Source organism: Cervus elaphus, chromosome 28, assembly GCF_910594005.1.
Source record: "Cervus elaphus chromosome 28, mCerEla1.1, whole genome shotgun sequence".
Lineage (NCBI taxonomy): Eukaryota > Metazoa > Chordata > Mammalia > Artiodactyla > Cervidae > Cervus > Cervus elaphus.
Genome location: NC_057842.1, coordinates 43,516,265 through 43,534,407, shown reverse-complemented (window position 1 = coordinate 43,534,407; position 18,143 = coordinate 43,516,265). Strand labels below are relative to the sequence as shown.

The window sequence follows — 18,143 nt, the reverse complement described above, 5'->3', positions numbered from 1 at the left end:
TGGGTACTGTCATAGGATAAGGACATGTGAAGATGTTTTTCTAAACCTGAAGGAGTGTCTTTATTTTTAAAAAGTTAAAAAAAGCAATGAGCTGTTTTGCCGTCATTTAAAAATTAGACTCATTATTTCCCCTTCACAGTTGTTCAGAATTTGTTCTTGCATTTAGGAATATGGCATAATTTGCTTTTCTCCCGAGTTAGTTACACTTCTCCCCTCGCTGGCCGTGAAATTCATGCAAAATGAAACACGACTGCAGTCAAGTGTCCCAACTCAGTTGCAAACCTCCTGATGTCTGATCAAATCTGAGAGCATCAGCTTATCGAAGTCCTGAGGACACCAACATCTTCGCTTGCCAGTATTTTCACGCTGAGGTAACCCTTGCCGCCTGCGGTCAGCGTCTTATCTCGGGTGTAACCTGGTGTCGGGTTCTAATGGGGAACCGGACACCAGGGCGGGCCCAGATCGCGGAGCGCCGGGGACCCTCCGTCGCTGGGGAGGGTGCCAGGCGTCCTGCTCGGAGTCAGGGAGGCCACGCGACTGCGCTCGTGGAGCGTTTGGAGCTCTGCTGGCCCCCCTCCCTCGTCTCCTGAGCCAGCGCCGTGCATTGTTGTCGTTGAGGCTCGCAGAAGGGAGGAGGAGCCGGCCGAGTCTCGGCCCCGGCGCGCGCCCCGACACTCAAGCCTGCAGCCCCGCGGAACCGGGTCGCGCAGGCGCGCGCGCGCGCACACACACTCTCACGCACGCGAGCACACCCCGGCCCGCCGCCCAGCCCTCCCCCTGGGCGGGGACCCGCCCGCCCGCCGTCAGTCTAGGTTGAGGCACCCTGCGTGTGTCTATAACTTTGTGTTGCTGCCTGGGCCGCTCTGCTTGTGGAAGGGAGGAGGAGGAATGTGGAAGGCGGCGGGGCGCAGGCTGACAGGCGATTTCTCAGGCGGGCTGCGACGGCGGCCGGAGCGCCTCTCCTCGGCCGAGGTTGCGCGCCCCCTCCTCACCGTGCCCCAGGCCCGCGCGGGATTGTGCGTCCTCCCCCCTCGTCCCTGAGGGGAAGGAACCGAGGTAGGCGCCGGAGCTGTGAGCGGGTCGACCGCCTTCCCGGCGACTCCGGATCTGCTTCTGAGCTGGGCCAGGCGCTTCCCTTTTCCCTCCCCGTGACTCGGTGTGCGCGCCCCTCTTCTCTCCCGCTCGTGTTTTTAAAGGACTTGAGTGAAGGGGGGAAACTGTCAAGATGGCAGCAGCGGGAGCAAGGAGGTGAAGAACGTGCTAGTCTGGGCTTTCTGGCGGCCCGGGAGACTTGATGCTTCCTGACCTGTTGGAAGATTTACGTTCCGACTTGCTCCCTTCTCCCGTTCTTCACTGGGAAGGGGGTGTAGGGCACAACGCCCGCGGGAGAATAAGCCTCACAAACCCCGAAAGTGGCCGTTGCCGCTCGGCTCGACCCTTTGCAAAGAGCCACCGAGCTGCTTGCCCTCCTTTTTCCCGGCTTCCCTTTTTTCTGGAAGTGACAAGGGCCCGTTTGCGCTCGGACCCACGCTTGCTCTCTCAGCCCGCGGGCGAAGAGGGAAATAGGGAGCTTCCCGCGCCGTCCCCGGGCTCGAGCCCTCCGTTGGGAGGGGGTGGCAGGGGGGCGCGGAGGCAGCAGGGCCGGGAACTGGGAGAAGAGCCGAAGACGCCACAGACTTTGGCGGCGGCGTCGCGGGAAGCACTTGAGCGGGCCGGAGCGAAACATAAACAAACGCACGCCCGCCCGCCCGGACTCGGGCTCGGACCGCCGCGGGGCTGCGCCAGCGCCCGCTGCTGCCCGCTTTAAAGGCGCGGCTCGCGCCCCTCCCCCGCCCCGCCCCTCCCCCTTCTTCCCCGCCCAGCCACCTAGCCCAGGAGAGACCTGCAGCTCCGGCGGCGGCGGGGGAGGGGGTGCCCGGTGCAAGCCCGTCGATTCGCTCCCGTCTCCCCAGCGGCCTGGTCGGGGGGCGGCGTCTGCTGCGCCAGGTTCGCGGGACGCACGTCTCCAGGTCTGCCTGCTCCTGCGAGGCGGGCGCGGTGCGGTCGCGAAGCGGTGGCGGCGGCGACGGCGGGCGAGGACTCGCCGAAGACTGGGTTCCAGCCCGGGATAACCAACTCTCCTTCTCTCTCCTCTCGTGCTTCCCCAGGCGGCGGCAGTAGCGGCGGCGGCGGCGGCGCCGCCTGGGAGCCCGAGCCTTCTCGGCGCCCCCGTCCCTCCCCCGCCGCACCCCGCCCCGGCGCGAGAGGAGAGCGCGAGAGCCCGAGCCGCGGGCGGGCGGGCGGCGAAGATGGCAGAGGCGCCGGCCTCCCCGGCCCCGATCTCTCCGCTCGAAGTGGAGCTGGACCCGGAGTTCGAGCCCCAGAGCCGGCCGCGCTCCTGTACGTGGCCCCTGCAGAGGCCGGAGCTCCAGGGGAGCCCGGCCAAGCCCTCTGGGGAGGCGGCTGCTGACTCCATGATCCCCGAGGAGGAGGACGATGAAGACGAGGAGGACGGTGGCGGTAGGGCCGGCTCGGCCATGGCGATCGGCGGCGGCGGGGGCGGCCCGCTGGGCTCTGGGTTGCTCCTGGAGGACTCGGCCCGGCTGCTGGCTCCTGGAGGGCAGGACCCCGGGTCCGGGCCAGCCCCCGCGGCGGGCGCGCTGAGCGGGGGGACGCAGACACCGCTGCAGCCTCAGCAGCCACTGCCACCGCCGCAGCCGGGGGCGGCTGGGGGCTCTGGGCAGCCGAGGAAATGCTCGTCGCGGAGGAACGCCTGGGGGAACCTGTCCTACGCCGACCTGATCACTCGCGCGATCGAGAGCTCCCCAGACAAACGGCTCACTCTGTCCCAGATCTATGAGTGGATGGTGCGCTGCGTGCCCTACTTCAAGGATAAGGGCGACAGCAACAGCTCTGCCGGCTGGAAGGTGCGTACCCACCTGGGGCGGGCAGCCGGACCCGCCGGGCCTCCTGCGCAGTGCGAGGCGCGTCTTCGATTCGACGGAGCGCTCCTGCGGGCGCGGGGGAGAGGGGTTGGCAGGGAGAGCCTCCGCTGTGAGGTTTTGGGGGTTGTGTGATCCCGGAGGAGGGGCAACCGGGGACGGCCGCGAAGGTGGCAGGATGGGGAGAGAAGGCTCCTGGGGAAACCTCAGGCCTGGCCAGGTGAGGCGAGGGGTTGAGGGACACCGGCGAGGGAAGGACAGACGGACCGGAGTGTATTTGCCGGATTCCTGGGTCATCGCAGAGAAGGTAGGTCTGCGGCCAACTTTGGAGTAGAAGTCCCCGATCGTGGGGGTGCGGCGAGGCCACTGCGGGTGGAGTGAGGGGACGGGTTTGGGAGGGGTGGATTTGTGGTTTTCAGTCGGTTGCGGGAGCCTGGTGTGTTGTGACTACCTGGATGAGAACCCTTGTGTCCAAGTTTTCGGCTTGTGGGTGTTCACTCCCACAGGCACATCAGTCCCATTACAGAAAACGGTGGTTGTAAACCTTTTCCTGGCCGGTTTCCTTTCCTTGCCTGTGTTCACACCTCTATTCTTCAGAGATGTCTCTACAGCAGGTAGCTTCTGAGATGCTTTGGGGCCTGGCACGGACCAGTCCTTCCACCTCCACGGGGACTCGCTGCACCTGCTGCTTCCCCGCTGAGGTCTGGGTTCTGGCGCTGTTGGAGGCAGGGGGTCCAGGTGTGGAGGACTGGCGCCAGGCGCTTCACCTAGGCCTTGGGGAGGGAGGTTTGCTGGCAGGGCTGGACCGTAATGGCTTCTACCTATAAGTGAACCTGAAGAGAGGCTCTCTACTGTTCGTTTTCAGCCTCTTGGGGCACTGGACACGTGGTAGGGAGAGAGGTGTGGAAAGGCCTATGATGTAATGACTTCCTGCAGTTGGGCATCCAGAGAGATTAACTCCCGTGCCCCTGCTGGGCCGCTGATACCAGCGGCTCTGCTCTTGCACCTCATCCTCCTGGCCCCATCTCCCGAGATAGGAATGCATACCAGGCTCAAGGGAGCCCTGTGCAGCTGTAGATACCTATCTTTCTGTCAGTTGCTTCTAGTAACAAGTTGGACTTTTTTTTTTTTTTTAATTAAAAAAGGTGGTTGCTTCCTCCTTCTGTCCCTTCCTTTGTCGTCTTTGGGGAGCCCTGTACTTTCTAGGTTCCAGTGGGTGTATAAAAAATAAGAACAGTTTGACCTTAGATGGAGAACTGAAGCACTGGAGAGGACCTAGTACATGAAACAGCTAAAGAATTTAGTGTCATTGACTTTAATTTGGTTTAAAAAAAATCTTGAAATATGCCTTAAACATTTTTTATGGCTAGTATAGGGAAGGGGTTGGATAGTTTAAAAGCAAAACAAGTGCTTTGATATTGTTCCACAAATCTATCTCGTGCTTGAACAAACGCTGTTATTATGAATCTTAGGTTCGATTCAGTTGTATTGCTTTGCAAAAGAATGCCAGTTGTGTGATAATAGACTATTTATGAAAAGGATGAGAATTCTGTTTCAAAGCAGTGCTGATGTGATACTTTTAAAAATTGAGTTTTCAAGTGGATAGCAGGGGTCAATCTCAGTGTATAGTGTTAGGAAGGGATGAATTTGTGGGATCTGAGAAGATGGATTGGGTGAGGTGTGGAGTCTTTTCCAAATTTCTCACACTTGAAATTTAGTCCTACATATTTTGGATTTGGTGCAGAGAATCTGTTAGTTAAAAGTTAGCTTTAAGTTAGTTAGAAAGTTAACATAGCAAGGGTTTTCACCTTTTTTATGATTTTTAAGATTATGAAAGTAATTTTAACACCACAAGTAATATTTCTTGCATCGTGTTTGTGGTTAAAGATAATACCAGTTTATGGCATTTGAAACTTGTTTTTTTTAAGATTTATGTGGGTAAGTGTGGCCACCAAAAAGAGCCATGAATTGATACTGAATTAATTATATTCTCATGTAGCTTACAGGATCTGCAATAGAGATTTGGGGCCTAGTCTTAAACTTTGTGGTTTTATATCTTAACTATTTTTGGTCTCATGGTTTGTTTTTTCCTTCTCTGCTATCTCATTTTTCTTTAATCTTAGGAATTAAAGAAATCTTAGGAAGCATTGTAAATTGAAACTGCCCAGCAGTAATATGTTTAATACAGGGTGCATATTTTATGAATATTTTATCTTTAAAATTTTACACCAGGTCCATTTCTGATTATCACATGATAACTAATCCTTGAAGACTATAGAGATATAATTGAGTTAAGAGTTTTTGCAAGATAACCTTTACTAAAAGATGCAGCCATGCAGGGACTTCCAAATCTTTGATGATGGAGAAGGCCCTTTGAAACTGGGGATGCTGGTTTCACATTCCGATTATGACTAATAGCCAAGCTTTTTTGGTGCTTGTGGTTTAGTGGAGGTGGAAGTAGAGGGAAAAGGGAGAGGTCAGGAGCTAAGCGTGACCTATTTCTATGCATCCAAGTTTCAGAAGTTGATTCCTATCATGATTAGTCATTTGGAAGCAGGTGTGTGCATTTAAACCACACTACTTTCATTCTGAGTTTTACATTCAGGTTTTTAACTTCTAAAAATGTCTAGAATTCAGGTTAACCTCTCCTGGTCATGTGTGCACATAGGCATAGTGTGCAGTGTCTAGGCCTTACTTCTTTTGTAGCTTTTTGGGCCTTTGTATTATGAGATCTTGTAACCAGAATTATCACCCTAAGAGCATAGAGCAAATTAGAAAAGAGGCCTTAGCAATCAGAATCGAGACCAGTGAATCAAAGCCCTGGTTGCATGTAAGAATTATCTGGGAGCTTTTAAAAAATAACAGTACCCAATGAACATGATTTAATTGGGCCGATGTGTGGGTATTGGTTGGTGAGGTTGTTTTTATTTTTGAAGTTTCTTAGGTGATTCTAATGTACAGCCAGGATGAGGTTTGCTGATCTAGTTCAGTCCCCTTATTTTATAGGTGAAGATCTTGATTCTTCAGGTTAATGACTTTACTAAGATCACACAGCTGGTTAGTACAGAGATAATTAGCAGCCTGTGGCTCTAGAGATCTTTATCACACTATTTTTTTCTTTTTAAATTGATCCTTTCTAAAGGTTATGTACTAAGCACTGGGTAGTCTTAGATAAGTAGAAGTTGTTTTCCTGAAAAGCATATTTGTCTCTCCATCTAAAAATTCTTGGTTATTATTTCAGCATCGGGAAGATGAATGATTATTGGTAGAGGCTGAGTGAGTACACAGTGTCTGTATAGCTGTCTGGTGCCTATCAGGAAGGGTACTTAGGAACTGTGAAGTGAGGAAGGTGGCAAAAAAGGAGCATTTTAACAAAAGGAGGAAGCTCTTGGTTAACTTGAATTTGTCAGATGCAAACCGTGCCAGGGAGAAAGGTGATAGCTATCTCCCAGGTTCCCTTACCTCGGGCATTAAAGTAGAAATGAATAATCAGATGTGGTTAAAGGGGGAAAAGGTTACATTTCCTTTAACTCAGATTAAGCTTACTTGCACTGCACCCATAATTGAGCTGGTGAGGTCTCTGTTTCCTCCCGTCTCAGGCAGACCTCTAGAACTCCAGGGTTTACCTGGTGAGGCCCATTTTTCACTGATTCTCCTGCACACACCCACTCATCTGTGCTTCCCATGGGTCAGGGCACAATAACGTTAGGCGGCTATGAGTTTTTGTGGTGGTTCCTACAACTTCACAAATGTGAGAGGACTTCTGCTGCTGCAAGTGACCGAGTCTTCCTTTGTGTGAGAATGTGTCCTCTTGCCGATTCTTCCCAAGGGTGAAAGATGAGGGCTGGCCCGCCATGTGGTACTTGCTCCCGTCCTTACAGTTCTAGCTCTTCAGATGAATGCACCCAGTTCCTGTTCACATACTGTAGTTTTTAAAGATGTTATTTTAACTGCAACTTTGATGTTTAAAAATATTTTTTTCAACAATTTCAAAACAACAGAGGCATAATAATTTCACACTGGCCTCTGATTTTGACCCCAGTCACCTTTTGGACTAACTCATTAAAGGGCCGGTTACGGTTGTGCTGTACGAGGAATCTGTCTTCAGCTTGGCCCCTGTTGCTGAAATACTGTTTTGTAATTTCCTTCGGCAGTACTGTCTTCGTCAGTGATTCTCAACTAACATACTTCCTCTTTCTACAGTGGCAGTACGCTAGGGGGACTGTTTTTCTTCTTTTTCAAAGCTGTGTCATCGACGTAAGAGGTGAAGAAATTGGCCATTTTAGACTTTGATCTGTGAGCCCCATGTAGCAGAGAGGCTCTTTTAAAAAGGAGTTAAGTGTTTGTTTTGATATGTTTATCTCCTTCTTTGAAAATGAAATGAAACTATGCAGACTTATTTTTAGGAGTTTTTAGGAGGGTTCTATTTTAAGGGAATGATACCATAGAAGAACATCTGTAGTTAAACTTTTTAATACTCTACTTATGATGCTTACTTAAAAGCAGCACGATATTTTTATTTGGGAAATTTGTGAAGAAGCCTTGTCCCGCTAAAAAAAATCATTTACCTGATTTGCAAAAATTTAGCAGACACTGTTCATCCTAAGAGCGTTATAAAAATGCAAGGATAAGACTGTTTAAGCCGGTGCCTTCTGAGGAGATACCCAGCTTACCCCTTGCTGATCAGTTTCTGGATGACGTGGGCTGGAGAGAATGGAATTTATTTTGTTTTCATGCTCTTTTGTCTTGTCTGTGAAGAACAGGCTCAATCCTATTTCTGACCCTTGTTTTTCTCCTCACCTTTTCCTATATCACAAATGGAGGAGCCCTGAGGGCCACTTGGACTTTGTGCTGCTATAAAAAGAGCTGGGGATGACATATATGCAGGTGGGTTGTATCAGTGGATGATACAGCTGGTGCAGAGTGAGTGAGTCAAAGACTGAAAAGAGAAAACCCTTTTTACTCACTTGCATCTCATGCCATTTCATTCATTCAGCAAATATTTATCAAAGGCATACAGTGTGCAGGGCGTTCTGCCGGGCCCAGGGATGTAGTGGTAACTCAAGGCAGATAAGGTTCCAGTTCACAGGAGTTTGTGTTCTCTTGGGGGAAGACAGAAAATAAACATGCAAATCTGTGCCCTGTAAACTTGTCATCATTACCCCTTCTCTTTGCCTTCTTCCCATCTGTTTTTCTGCTTTTCCTTTGGCTCTCTGCAGAGAAGTCACCATCAAATAGCAAAGTGGATGTTGGGCCCTGGCTTGGAGCTGGCCTTTAGCTCTCTGCACATCATAATTTTCAACTTGCTTTGGAGATGCAGGGCTGCTGTCACATGGCTCCTGTAGTTTGGATCTTTTGGAGAGAAGCTGGGATTAGAGCACACTGGTGGCCCTGGACTCATCTTGGGCCCCCAGTTCTGTCTTGTGGGGCCACAATATAGGACCAGCCTCTGGAGTGGATGTGGAGCCTTGATGCAGTCGAATTGTCTGCATGACTTCTTGTCTCAAATTAAAAACTAAATGAAGTCTTAAGGATTATCTAAATACTTCATTTTGCAAGTAAGGAAACAGGCAGGAGCATGTGAGTGGCTAGCTCAGGGACCCACAGCTAGCAGAGGTGGAGTTAAACGTGTCCGTGTGAGCCCAGGGCACCAGCGTTCTGTAATGTCTGTTGCTAACCATTGTGGTTTCACAGCTGGTCGAGTCAGTGCCTCCATTTCTGCAAAGTCTTACTTCATTTTCTCTCCTCTGCTCCCCTCCCCCATCCTCTAGATTGGCTGGCCAGCAGGAGAGTAGCTGTGTTTCTCTTTTTGCATTCTCTATCAGCACTCTCAGCTCACCTTGCTGGAAAAGCCTATTCTCTGAACCTCGCCCTACCCTGCTCACCTCCTGACTTCTGTCTGTTCCTTTTGTCATTTTTCTGTGACTCCTATATATTCTCAAGAACAGTGTAAAAACCTTGGAAGCAAGTAGGGTACCTACCAGACAAAAAGCATTTCTGATAACTTGGAGCTGCTTTGGGGCTGATTATGTCCTCAGCCCATGAGCTTAGCCTTGTTCTGGGACAGTGATACTGAAAGGGGATGATGTGACTCAGGAGTGGAGTGATGTCATGTGTAGAATCTTTTGGATACTTATAGCTACAAAGGTGGCCCAGACCTCCTAGTGTTGGTATTGATACGATGTCATGTAATTATGAAATGGTGCTGTAGTATCTAAGGCATTTCTTACAGTGTCTTGTTTCCTAGTGTCAAAGTCCCTGCAAACTTCATCAGTGCCAGGTGTTACCCATCACAGAAATGGAGAGAAACCTGATCTTGGGATTACCTTTCCTGAAGAGAAAGTTGAAGTCATGTTTTCCTTCTGTGTGTGGACCCCGCTTTATGCAGCATCAGTATTACTGTCTAGAAAGAATCACCAAATATACATATTCACTTCAGAAGCAGAGCTCTGGTGTAAAACTAAGTTGTCCATAATGTTCTGCATTTGCAGGTGTAAGTCTCAGATGCACTTGAAGTTTTACATAATGGATTGGTAAATACAAGTCACAGATGAAGAAAGAAGAGATAGTGAGCAGTCTGAGCTGGACCTGTCCAGGGCCAGTCTGCCTGTCTTCTGAGATGGTTTTCTGAATAGGTGTTTTGGCTACTGATTATCATGGAAAACCCCAATTCTGATCAAATCAGTGTCCAGACAGGTTCAGCATCTGTCACCATTTTATTTTGACCGAACGACTTCCATTTCTCAGTATTATAGTTTCCCCAGTTGGAAAAAGAAGTAAAATAGCAAGCATTTGTAGAATATTGTGATGTATCACTCCTTTCTGGTGAAATAAAAATGTATGGAGTATGCTTCAAGCTGGGCTTTTCTCCCCCCCAGAATGTGTATTTTCACTTGGACCTTTTTGGGAGATTTTAATCCTGAGACTCTTTCTCTGCAGTGTGTCAGTCCTTTCTATGAAATTACGGTACAGAGTCAAGTAGATGAAGTTTTCTGGTGGCCTGTGGTGCTTGCACTCATTTGGTCCTCTCATAATTGGTGTGTGGTGAAGAAGCCAGCTTATCTTCTGGGAGCTCACCATGCCTGGGTATCCAAATGCACCCCCATTCTGCAATGGAGAGGTGAGCTTAGAGCACGGAAGCTGTGGCTGACTTGTAGCAGGGAAGGCTAAGGTGGGAAGTGGCCCTTTCCACAGACAAATGCAGTGCATTGGCTTTCCTCTGGAGTGAACCCATAATAATTCCCGCAGATGCCTTTTGACAGTTTTCAGTATGTGTTTTGTAATTTCTTATTTATTTCTGTGAAGACATTTGAGTGTGCATGTGTGGGAGAATCCACATCATATTTTTTCTTGTGTTTTGGATGTCTAGTGAAATTAATAACTTGGCTCCTGCAGCCATTGAGAATTTTCTTTAAATTTAGAGCCAGTAGAGGGAGTGCACATGTCTTTAAACTGATCTCAAGTTCTTTTCCCCACATAGCTAAAATAATACCTTGGTTAAAAACACCAAAAAAAAAAAATATCTGTAATCTGTAATATGTAGTGTTTCTGTGTAGGCCTATGTCATTGTTAGAAAAGGACAATTTGGAGGAGAGAGTGTTTAAAAACCTAAGGTAACTTTTTTAAAAAGGAACTTTGGTCTTCTGAGACTTACGGTCTAATTCCCATCCTCAAATAGTTAAAGCCTTTTTTTTTTTTTTTAGTTAAAGCCTTTTTAACTGAAAATTTTCCTCCTTTGTTTTACATGTTTTTTGCTACTTCAGTCTTTTAAAAACGTATTTATTTTTTAATTGAAGGATAATTGCTTTACAGAATTTTGTTGGTTTCTGCCAAGCATCAGCATGAATCAGCTGTGGTCCTTCACTCTTGAAAACATGTGAATGTTCATCTGTACCTGAGAGCAAGCAAGTGTGTCAAGTGTTTCGTGCCCTTTTGATTGGAGACTCTTGATATTTTCCAAGACGTCGCTTTCCTGTAGGTGAAAGAAAGGCAACACTTGCATTATTCTTAATTCAGGTTTAGCAGTCATGGATCCACTGGAGATGACAGCTCTGCAGCTTTGTAATCTAAAATTCTGCAGTTCTGTGTTCCGTGGTTTGTCACACCCTCCACATTGCCCCATATTTTGGTGGTGGTGGTTTATTTTAATTTGGGAGCTGTAGTGGGTTGAATAGTACACCTCCAACCCCCCCATTAAGGTCCACCTATAACCTCAGAGCGTAACCTTATTTGGGAATAGGATCTTTCAGGAGGTAATTAGTTAAATTAAGATGGAGTCATGTTGGATTCATGTGGGCCCTAGGTCCAGTGACTGGTGTCCTTATGAGGGAGGAGAGGACATGGTAGATGCAGAGAAGGCTACGTGAACGCCACGGCAGAAGTTGGAGCAATGCAGTTACAAGCCAAAGAGCACCAGATTGCTGGGGGCCCCCGGAAGCTGGGCAGATGCCAGGCAGGACCCTCCAGTGGAGCCTTCAGAGGGAGCATGGTGCTGCCCACACCTTGATTCTGGACTTCTAGCCTCCAGCACTGAGAGAGAATAAGTTTTTATTGTTTGAAGCCCCTAAGTTTGTAGTAATTTGTCATGATAGCCTTAGGAAACACAGGAGCACAGGGATGGAAGAGAGGAACATGAAGGGTTGCAGATAGAGGAGAAGAGGAAAAGAAGGTTTTATTTTATTTTTAAAATTGAGATATAATTGACATAACATTATTAGTGTCAAGTGTACAACATAATGATTTGGTATTTATACATGTTACAAAATGATCATCACTCTAAGTCTAGTTTAAACATTTTTCTTTTTTTTTCTTGTATTGAGAACTTTTTAAGATTTGCTCTCTGAGCAACTTTCAGATACCTAGGTATTAACTGTATTCACCAAGCTGTATATTGCATCCCCAGGACTGACTTATTTTGTAATTGGAAGTTTGTCTCTTTTGACCCGCTTCACCCATTTTGCCCTCTCCCTCCGAAGTTTTATTTAGATTAAAATTAAAATGTTAATCACTCCTGGGCTACTTTCTGGTAACTTAAATTTCTTCGTTCTTCATCCTGCTATGAGGCACGGAAGGGAGGTGTGAATTCCCCTGATTTCCCAGTGAGAGCTGCTACAGAGGTCCTCGCGCCCTCTGTTGAGCGTGCATCCTGGACGCCCTCCCTAGCCCTCCCACTCTGCTTACCCAGTTTCTACTTCTTGGCCTATTTCGTGAAGCCGGTGGAATGGCTGTACTTGGGGAGTGTGGACTTGAGGTTTAAGACCAAGGTCTAGCTGAGGGCTTTGGTCTAGGATAGTCAGTCTTTCAGGGAGGGAGCAGCCTGGGTCCTCAGTGGAAGGAGAGGGTTGAAGAATTCTCTCTTCCCAATCCCAGGCTTGAGAAGATAGAGCCCCATCAGGTTTACTGCCGTCCATGGCGGCAGTGAGGATAATCCGAATCTCTCTGGAGTCTCCTTGGCTCCTCCTGTGTTTCGTTCAAGCCCTTTCAGAGTGTCAGCCAACACTCTGGAGCCTTTAGGCTCCCATCCCTGCTGTATACATTTATGTCCGCAAAACCCAGCCATCCTGAAGGAGCATAGAGTGGTAGTCCTCATCAAAGTAGCAGCAGGTGTTTTCTAGGTACCGCGAAGGTGTTTGGATTGAATTGTTCAGAAGTATTTCAGAATTAGAATTGCATGTGTTTATGCTCATATTTTGAAATAGTATTTTGGGAAAAGGGAGCCAGGATTATAAATCAATTGGAAACACAGTTTGGTTTTTACAATAAAAAGAGGAGTTGACACAAGATATTCTGAAGTCTAGTTATAATAATAATAATAGTAGCTATGATTTATTGAATACTATCATATGCCAATTATGTAGATTTTTTACATCTAATATTGAGCCTGCATGTTAAGCATTTTAAGTATAAACCCAATTTAGAGACAAGAAAATGGTTCAGAGAAGTTTAATTGCTTGGGATTCAGAGGAAGGCTTCTTTGAACGTCAGCCTTTTCTGCTATGCTTTGCTGCCTCCTGAGTGTGGTGGGACTTTGCGTTGGGGTGAGTACAACAATAAAATTAAATAGCTGCCATTGAAAAAGTTGCTACTATATGCTGCATTCTTTGTGTATATTACCATCAATCCTTGATGTTAATCTTTTCAGAATGGTGTCTTGAATGTTTATCTTCTGAACTGTGGCTGACTCTGGGTAACTGATACCTCTCTGTGTTGAGGGGGGAGTAGACATAGACCCATGATTTAGGCTCCTGCCCATGATTTTGCCTGAGCAAATAATTTTAAGAATCCAATCAGTGCCTGGGCTCTTAGTGGAGCAGTTGAATTTGGGGATTTCTATTTCTGTTTGGGTGCTGCCTTAGTAATCCACTGTTTAACCATGGTTTACTATGGGTCAGATAGTGTACTAGTGTTCAGAACTAATAGGGTGATACCATAATGTGTGGAAAATCCTTAGGGCTAGGCTATTATCTCTGAGAAATTTCCGCCTTGGGAGAACAGGGTATATCTGTGCTTCTGTGGGCTTCAGGTAGGTAAATGGATGGAGATAATACCACCAGGAGAAATGGAATTCAGGGGAAAAAAAGACATTTATAAAAGGTTTCTGGCAGAAGTGTGGTCGAAGCCCAATCAGATCTCAAAATTAAAGGTATTAAAGCATATTTTGTGAGGTGGTTGACCCTTTCCAGTGCAGTTTACTAACAGGTTTAAAGGCAAGATAGACAAAGAAAATGTTGCAAAATGCAAGCTGCTGGCCAAGTTAAAGGGTTTATCTTATTAAGGCACTTACTGCTTTTGTCTTCAAGGTAGAATATGTATGAGTAGGACCTAAAATGATGGTTTTTATTGGCCACAGGAATACAGCACCCATGTGCCCTGAGATAAAATATGGCTTGCAGAACACTAATCCCATGTGTGTGTTGGAAAAAATTTTAGAACTCTCAGTTTCACAGTAAAGATAGGTGAGTAGTGTCTGGAAAGTGTCCAGAAGATAGACTGAAACCCTGTGATAAATGTGGAGCAGGCAGAATGGCTCTGCCTGATAACTGAGTGAGGCCAGGGTATGGGGTGTGGTGGGGCCAAAGGCAGTTACAAAGAAGGTGGCCTTGGCCTCTGTGGACTTTTAAAGGTACAACTCTGGGTATAAACCTGAAGTTGAAGGAGGGCATAGAATTACATCCAATACAGCTTGTTAGATGTCTCCTTGAAAATTAGTATTACATTAAAAAGATCAAATGGGGAGTTAAGCCATTAATTCACACAATTCAAATCTCAGAACTGCTCCCCCAGCCAAAGTGTTGTAATAATTAATTTCTAAAAAAAATGATAGTTCTTTCATCATAAATTATCTAAATAATTGCCTCAGTTCCATATCTCACATTAAATTTGGCTGAATGATGTTTAAAGCTTCCTCTCCTTTCTCTTTTTAGTTTTCACTTCTATTTCACTTAATTTTTTTTAATGCAGTTTTACTTCTAATGCTGTAATGGTTTCATAAAGTAAAAACACTCTCTCGACATCTCTCCATTAGAACTTCTTGTTGGTAAATTCCTTTAAAATTCTTCCTAATTTAAAAGTCAGTTTTTGCTGTTAATATCTTCTAGAATTTTTGCTGTGTATGATAGCTGGTCTGGACTAGCTATTCATTTCCAATCAAGGACTTGTTAATTTCACCCATCATACATTTGTATCTTGGTCTGTATTTGAGTACCTTGGTTTTTTTTTTTCCCCTTTTTTCCCCAGCTGGTAGAATGAAAAGGAACATGCCTTTATTCACTAGTTATTTGTCAGAACAGTCCAATTAGCAGCATTAATTTGCCATTTATGAATATACCTATGATTATAAATAAACCGTGACCCACAGACTACATTTTAAGCAAGGCAATTTTTTTTTTTAAGTAAAAATTGACACTGAGCCCCAGACATTCCTGTGAATTTTTTTTTAAGAACAATGATCAGTTATTTTGGGGGGCATCATTTGTGTAATCCTGAGAAACCGGAATGGGCCTTAGAAATGTTATGGGCCCGACTCTTTCAAAGTGTCTTCCTGATGACACGGGTGTGAATATGCTTGCTTCAGCAGAGTTGGGCTCTTAAGCTCCTGATAGGCAGCTTCCTAGGTGAGCTGGTATACTGTTTCTTGAAATTAGTGGCCTCAATCAGGCCTTCTGTCTCCAGCCCTGTCCAGTACAGATAAGCTTACTGCCTCCTCTTTGAATAGATGTATGCCCTGTGCTCAACGGAATTTTCTAAATCAGTCCTGTTTAGTCTCCTTCCTTTACATGAAAGATCCTTTTTTTCCAGGCTGGAAGTCTAGGTGATCTGGGCCACATGTTAGGCTTCACCACAGTCAACCTTCATGTCAATCGCGAAGGTGAAATTTGGCATCCGATTATACTGCTCGGCTTACTGGGTCTTAGTTCCCTTATCAGAGATTGAACCCCGGGCCCTCAGCAGTGAAAGCATGGAGTCCTGACTACTGGACCATAGGGGAATTCCCTGGCATCTGACTGTAGGCATCTTTTAGTAGGTGTTCTTTGGGAGGAGGTGAGAGGTTTATTCTGATGATCTCATAATATCGGGGAATGCTTCAAGTTAACTTGTGGGTAGTCAGTGCTGAATTAAGTAAAGCACCATGTGTCAAATTAGGAGAGCTGACTTGTGGTGGGATGTGCTCCCTGGTGCTCAGCTGCAAAGAACCCACCTGCCAATGCAGGAGACACAGGTTCAACCCCTGGGTCGGGAAGATCCCCTGGAGAAGGAAATGGCAACCCACTCAGGTATTCTTGCCTGGGAAATCCCATGGACAGAGTAGCCTGGCAGTCTGCAGTCCATGGGGTCATCAAGAGTCGGACACAGCTGAGTGACTGAACAACAACTTGAGGTAGTGAAAACTACCATCCTCCAAATTGATTTTTAACATAATGACTTCACAAATGAATGTTTTTATTAAAAATTACCATGCTCATTTTTAAGATGCATATTTTCCCACTTCTTGGTTTTCTAATCACATCAGGGCTTTAAATTGATGGATAAGTTTTGACTGTTAACACAGCGGGATAACATCTGGGGTTTTCTCTCTGGGCTCCCTGTGTTTGTCCTGCTGTGAGCACAGATAATTTTCACCTGATTTCTGTCTGTGTTACCTGAGCTGAGGTTCCTGCTGTGTCCACTGACCAGCAACACTGCGTTCTTCTCACCGCTTTGTTTTGTGTTCATCATTGAATCTTAAACGGGATCATAAAGCTTTCTCATATGTCTTTTCTAGCTGTTACCTCATGCTTCTGTGCTTAGTCAAGAAGGAAGAGAAGAAAACAACTATATCTTGGTTTTATCATCTGCATCACATGATTTTACAACTTTGAAAACTCACTTGTCAGTGTGGTTGCTGGGGAGATAATTTTGATTACCGTAGGCTCGGAAAGTTACTGCTGTCATCTCTTCCCTCTTTGCCACCCTTTTGGGAAAAAAAAAATTAATTTTGCTGAAGGATACATTTTATTGTTTTTCAGGCACATGATTTCAAAGTTGAACCTTGTGAGACGTTAAAGCTCTTTGCCTCAAGTTCAGTTATTCACTAACTCTTCTGAAAAAAATAGTACCCTTTTAAAAAAGGGTTTCCTGGTATTTCCTTTGGACTGTAGCCTTGTCTTTGACAAGTGAGGGCGCTTCCTTGATTATCTAGCTGTTTCTGATTTTTGAACCTGAGACTGCCAGTGTTGGGTTGAGCCTTAGCTCAGTCTCAGAATCTAAGAGCCCCAGTTTTACTTGTCCTAATTGCTCCCAGCTGCTGTCCCATTCTTTCCTGTTTTGTGTCATTAGACATTAGTTGAAGAGGTCTTCCTGTCCTTCTTCCCTCTTTCCCATCACCCATGATCTCTCTGGGACCTTTCTCCTACATCAGTGGTTTTCAACCTTGGCTGTATTTGAGAATCACAGGGAGCTTTTAAAAACCCTGCTGTCTAGGTCCAATCTGAAACCAGTTAGGTTAGAATCTCTTGGTATAGTGCCTGGGCATCTATATTTTTTAAAGCTCCCAGGTAGTTATGGTGTGCAGTTAGGGTTGAGAACATTGCTTTAGAAAAAATGAGAGATTTTGACTGTGAAAGTTATCAGCCAATTTAGTAATGACTTTTAGGTCTATTTCCACCCTCTCCTCCATGGGGAGATTACAAGGTGGAGTTTACTCCCTGGAAGTTCCATATAAAAAGGGAGGAGTGCTGTCAAAACAAGGGCATCATTATTTAATAAACTGTGTTTAACTAGGATTTCTTCTCTACTTTCTTTTGAGTAAATGGATGTGGTTTCTTTAAAGTTTTCCAGCTCCCACTTGTTTTTCTAGTCTCCACTGGACCTTATTTAACTAATTTCGAAGTGTTAGCGAATTTGTAAGAAGAGATGGTGCTAGTTCAAGTTATGGTATGATTCTTGAAATCTGAGACAGATAAACTCACTCTTCCTCTTTTGTGCAGCCTAATCTGATATACTAGAGGATTCTACCATGTTCTGATGCTTTAAGCTAGTGCTTCTCAAAGCGTGGTCCCCACACCAACAGCAGCAGCATCACCTAGGAACTTTTTGGAAATTCAGATTCTTGGCTCACCTCAGACATACTGACTCAGAAATTCTAGACCCAGCAATCTGTGTTGTCACAAGGCGTCTAAGTAATCCTGCTGCAAGCTCAAGTTTGAGAACCACAGCTTTTTAGTCATTCGCTGAGTCCAGATTGATTAGGAGTCAACAATCAAATTTTTCATGCCATCTTGACTTCAGAGGCCTGATAAGAGTGGAAAAAGATGAACAGAGAGCTTGCAGTGGTATCTCTGCAGAGTTCTCAGCCCTAGAATAGACTTTCCTCATTTGCTGTGTAGCTTTCTGTGCAGTCAAGGTCACCAACCTCCCCCTCACCTGCTGCTAAGTCGCTTCAGTCACATCTGACTCTTTGCGACCCCATGGACTGTAGCCCGCCAGGCTCCTCTGTTGATGGGATTCTCCAGGCAAAAATACTGGAGTGGGTTGCCATTTCCTCCTCCGGGGGATCATCCTGACCCAGGGATTGAACCCACATCTCCTTTGGCTTCTGCATTGCAGGAGAATTCTTTACCACTGAACCACAGGGGAAGTCCTTTCCCCTCCCCCAGACAACAATAATAAAGAATCCATTCAAGTGCACAGAGGAAGCCACGTGTTCACCCCTAGTGCATATACTCTGTTCAGAGGACTGTGTTT

At 46.3% G+C, this 18,143-nt stretch overlaps 1 protein-coding gene across 2 annotated transcripts in view; it reads left to right on the top strand.

The window, feature by feature from the left end:
- Positions 1–1,890: 1,890 nt before the first annotated feature.
- The window catches only part of FOXO3 (forkhead box O3), a 114,404-nt gene continuing 98,151 nt past the window's right edge, over positions 1,891–18,143 (top strand). For both annotated transcript variants that reach the window (XM_043890483.1, XM_043890482.1), the window contains exons 1-2: positions 1,891–2,009; positions 2,148–2,906. In XM_043890483.1, the coding sequence (XP_043746418.1) occupies positions 2,289–2,906 (618 nt within the window). In that variant the 5' untranslated portion in view covers positions 1,891–2,009; positions 2,148–2,288. The remainder of the gene's footprint in view (positions 2,010–2,147; positions 2,907–18,143) is intronic.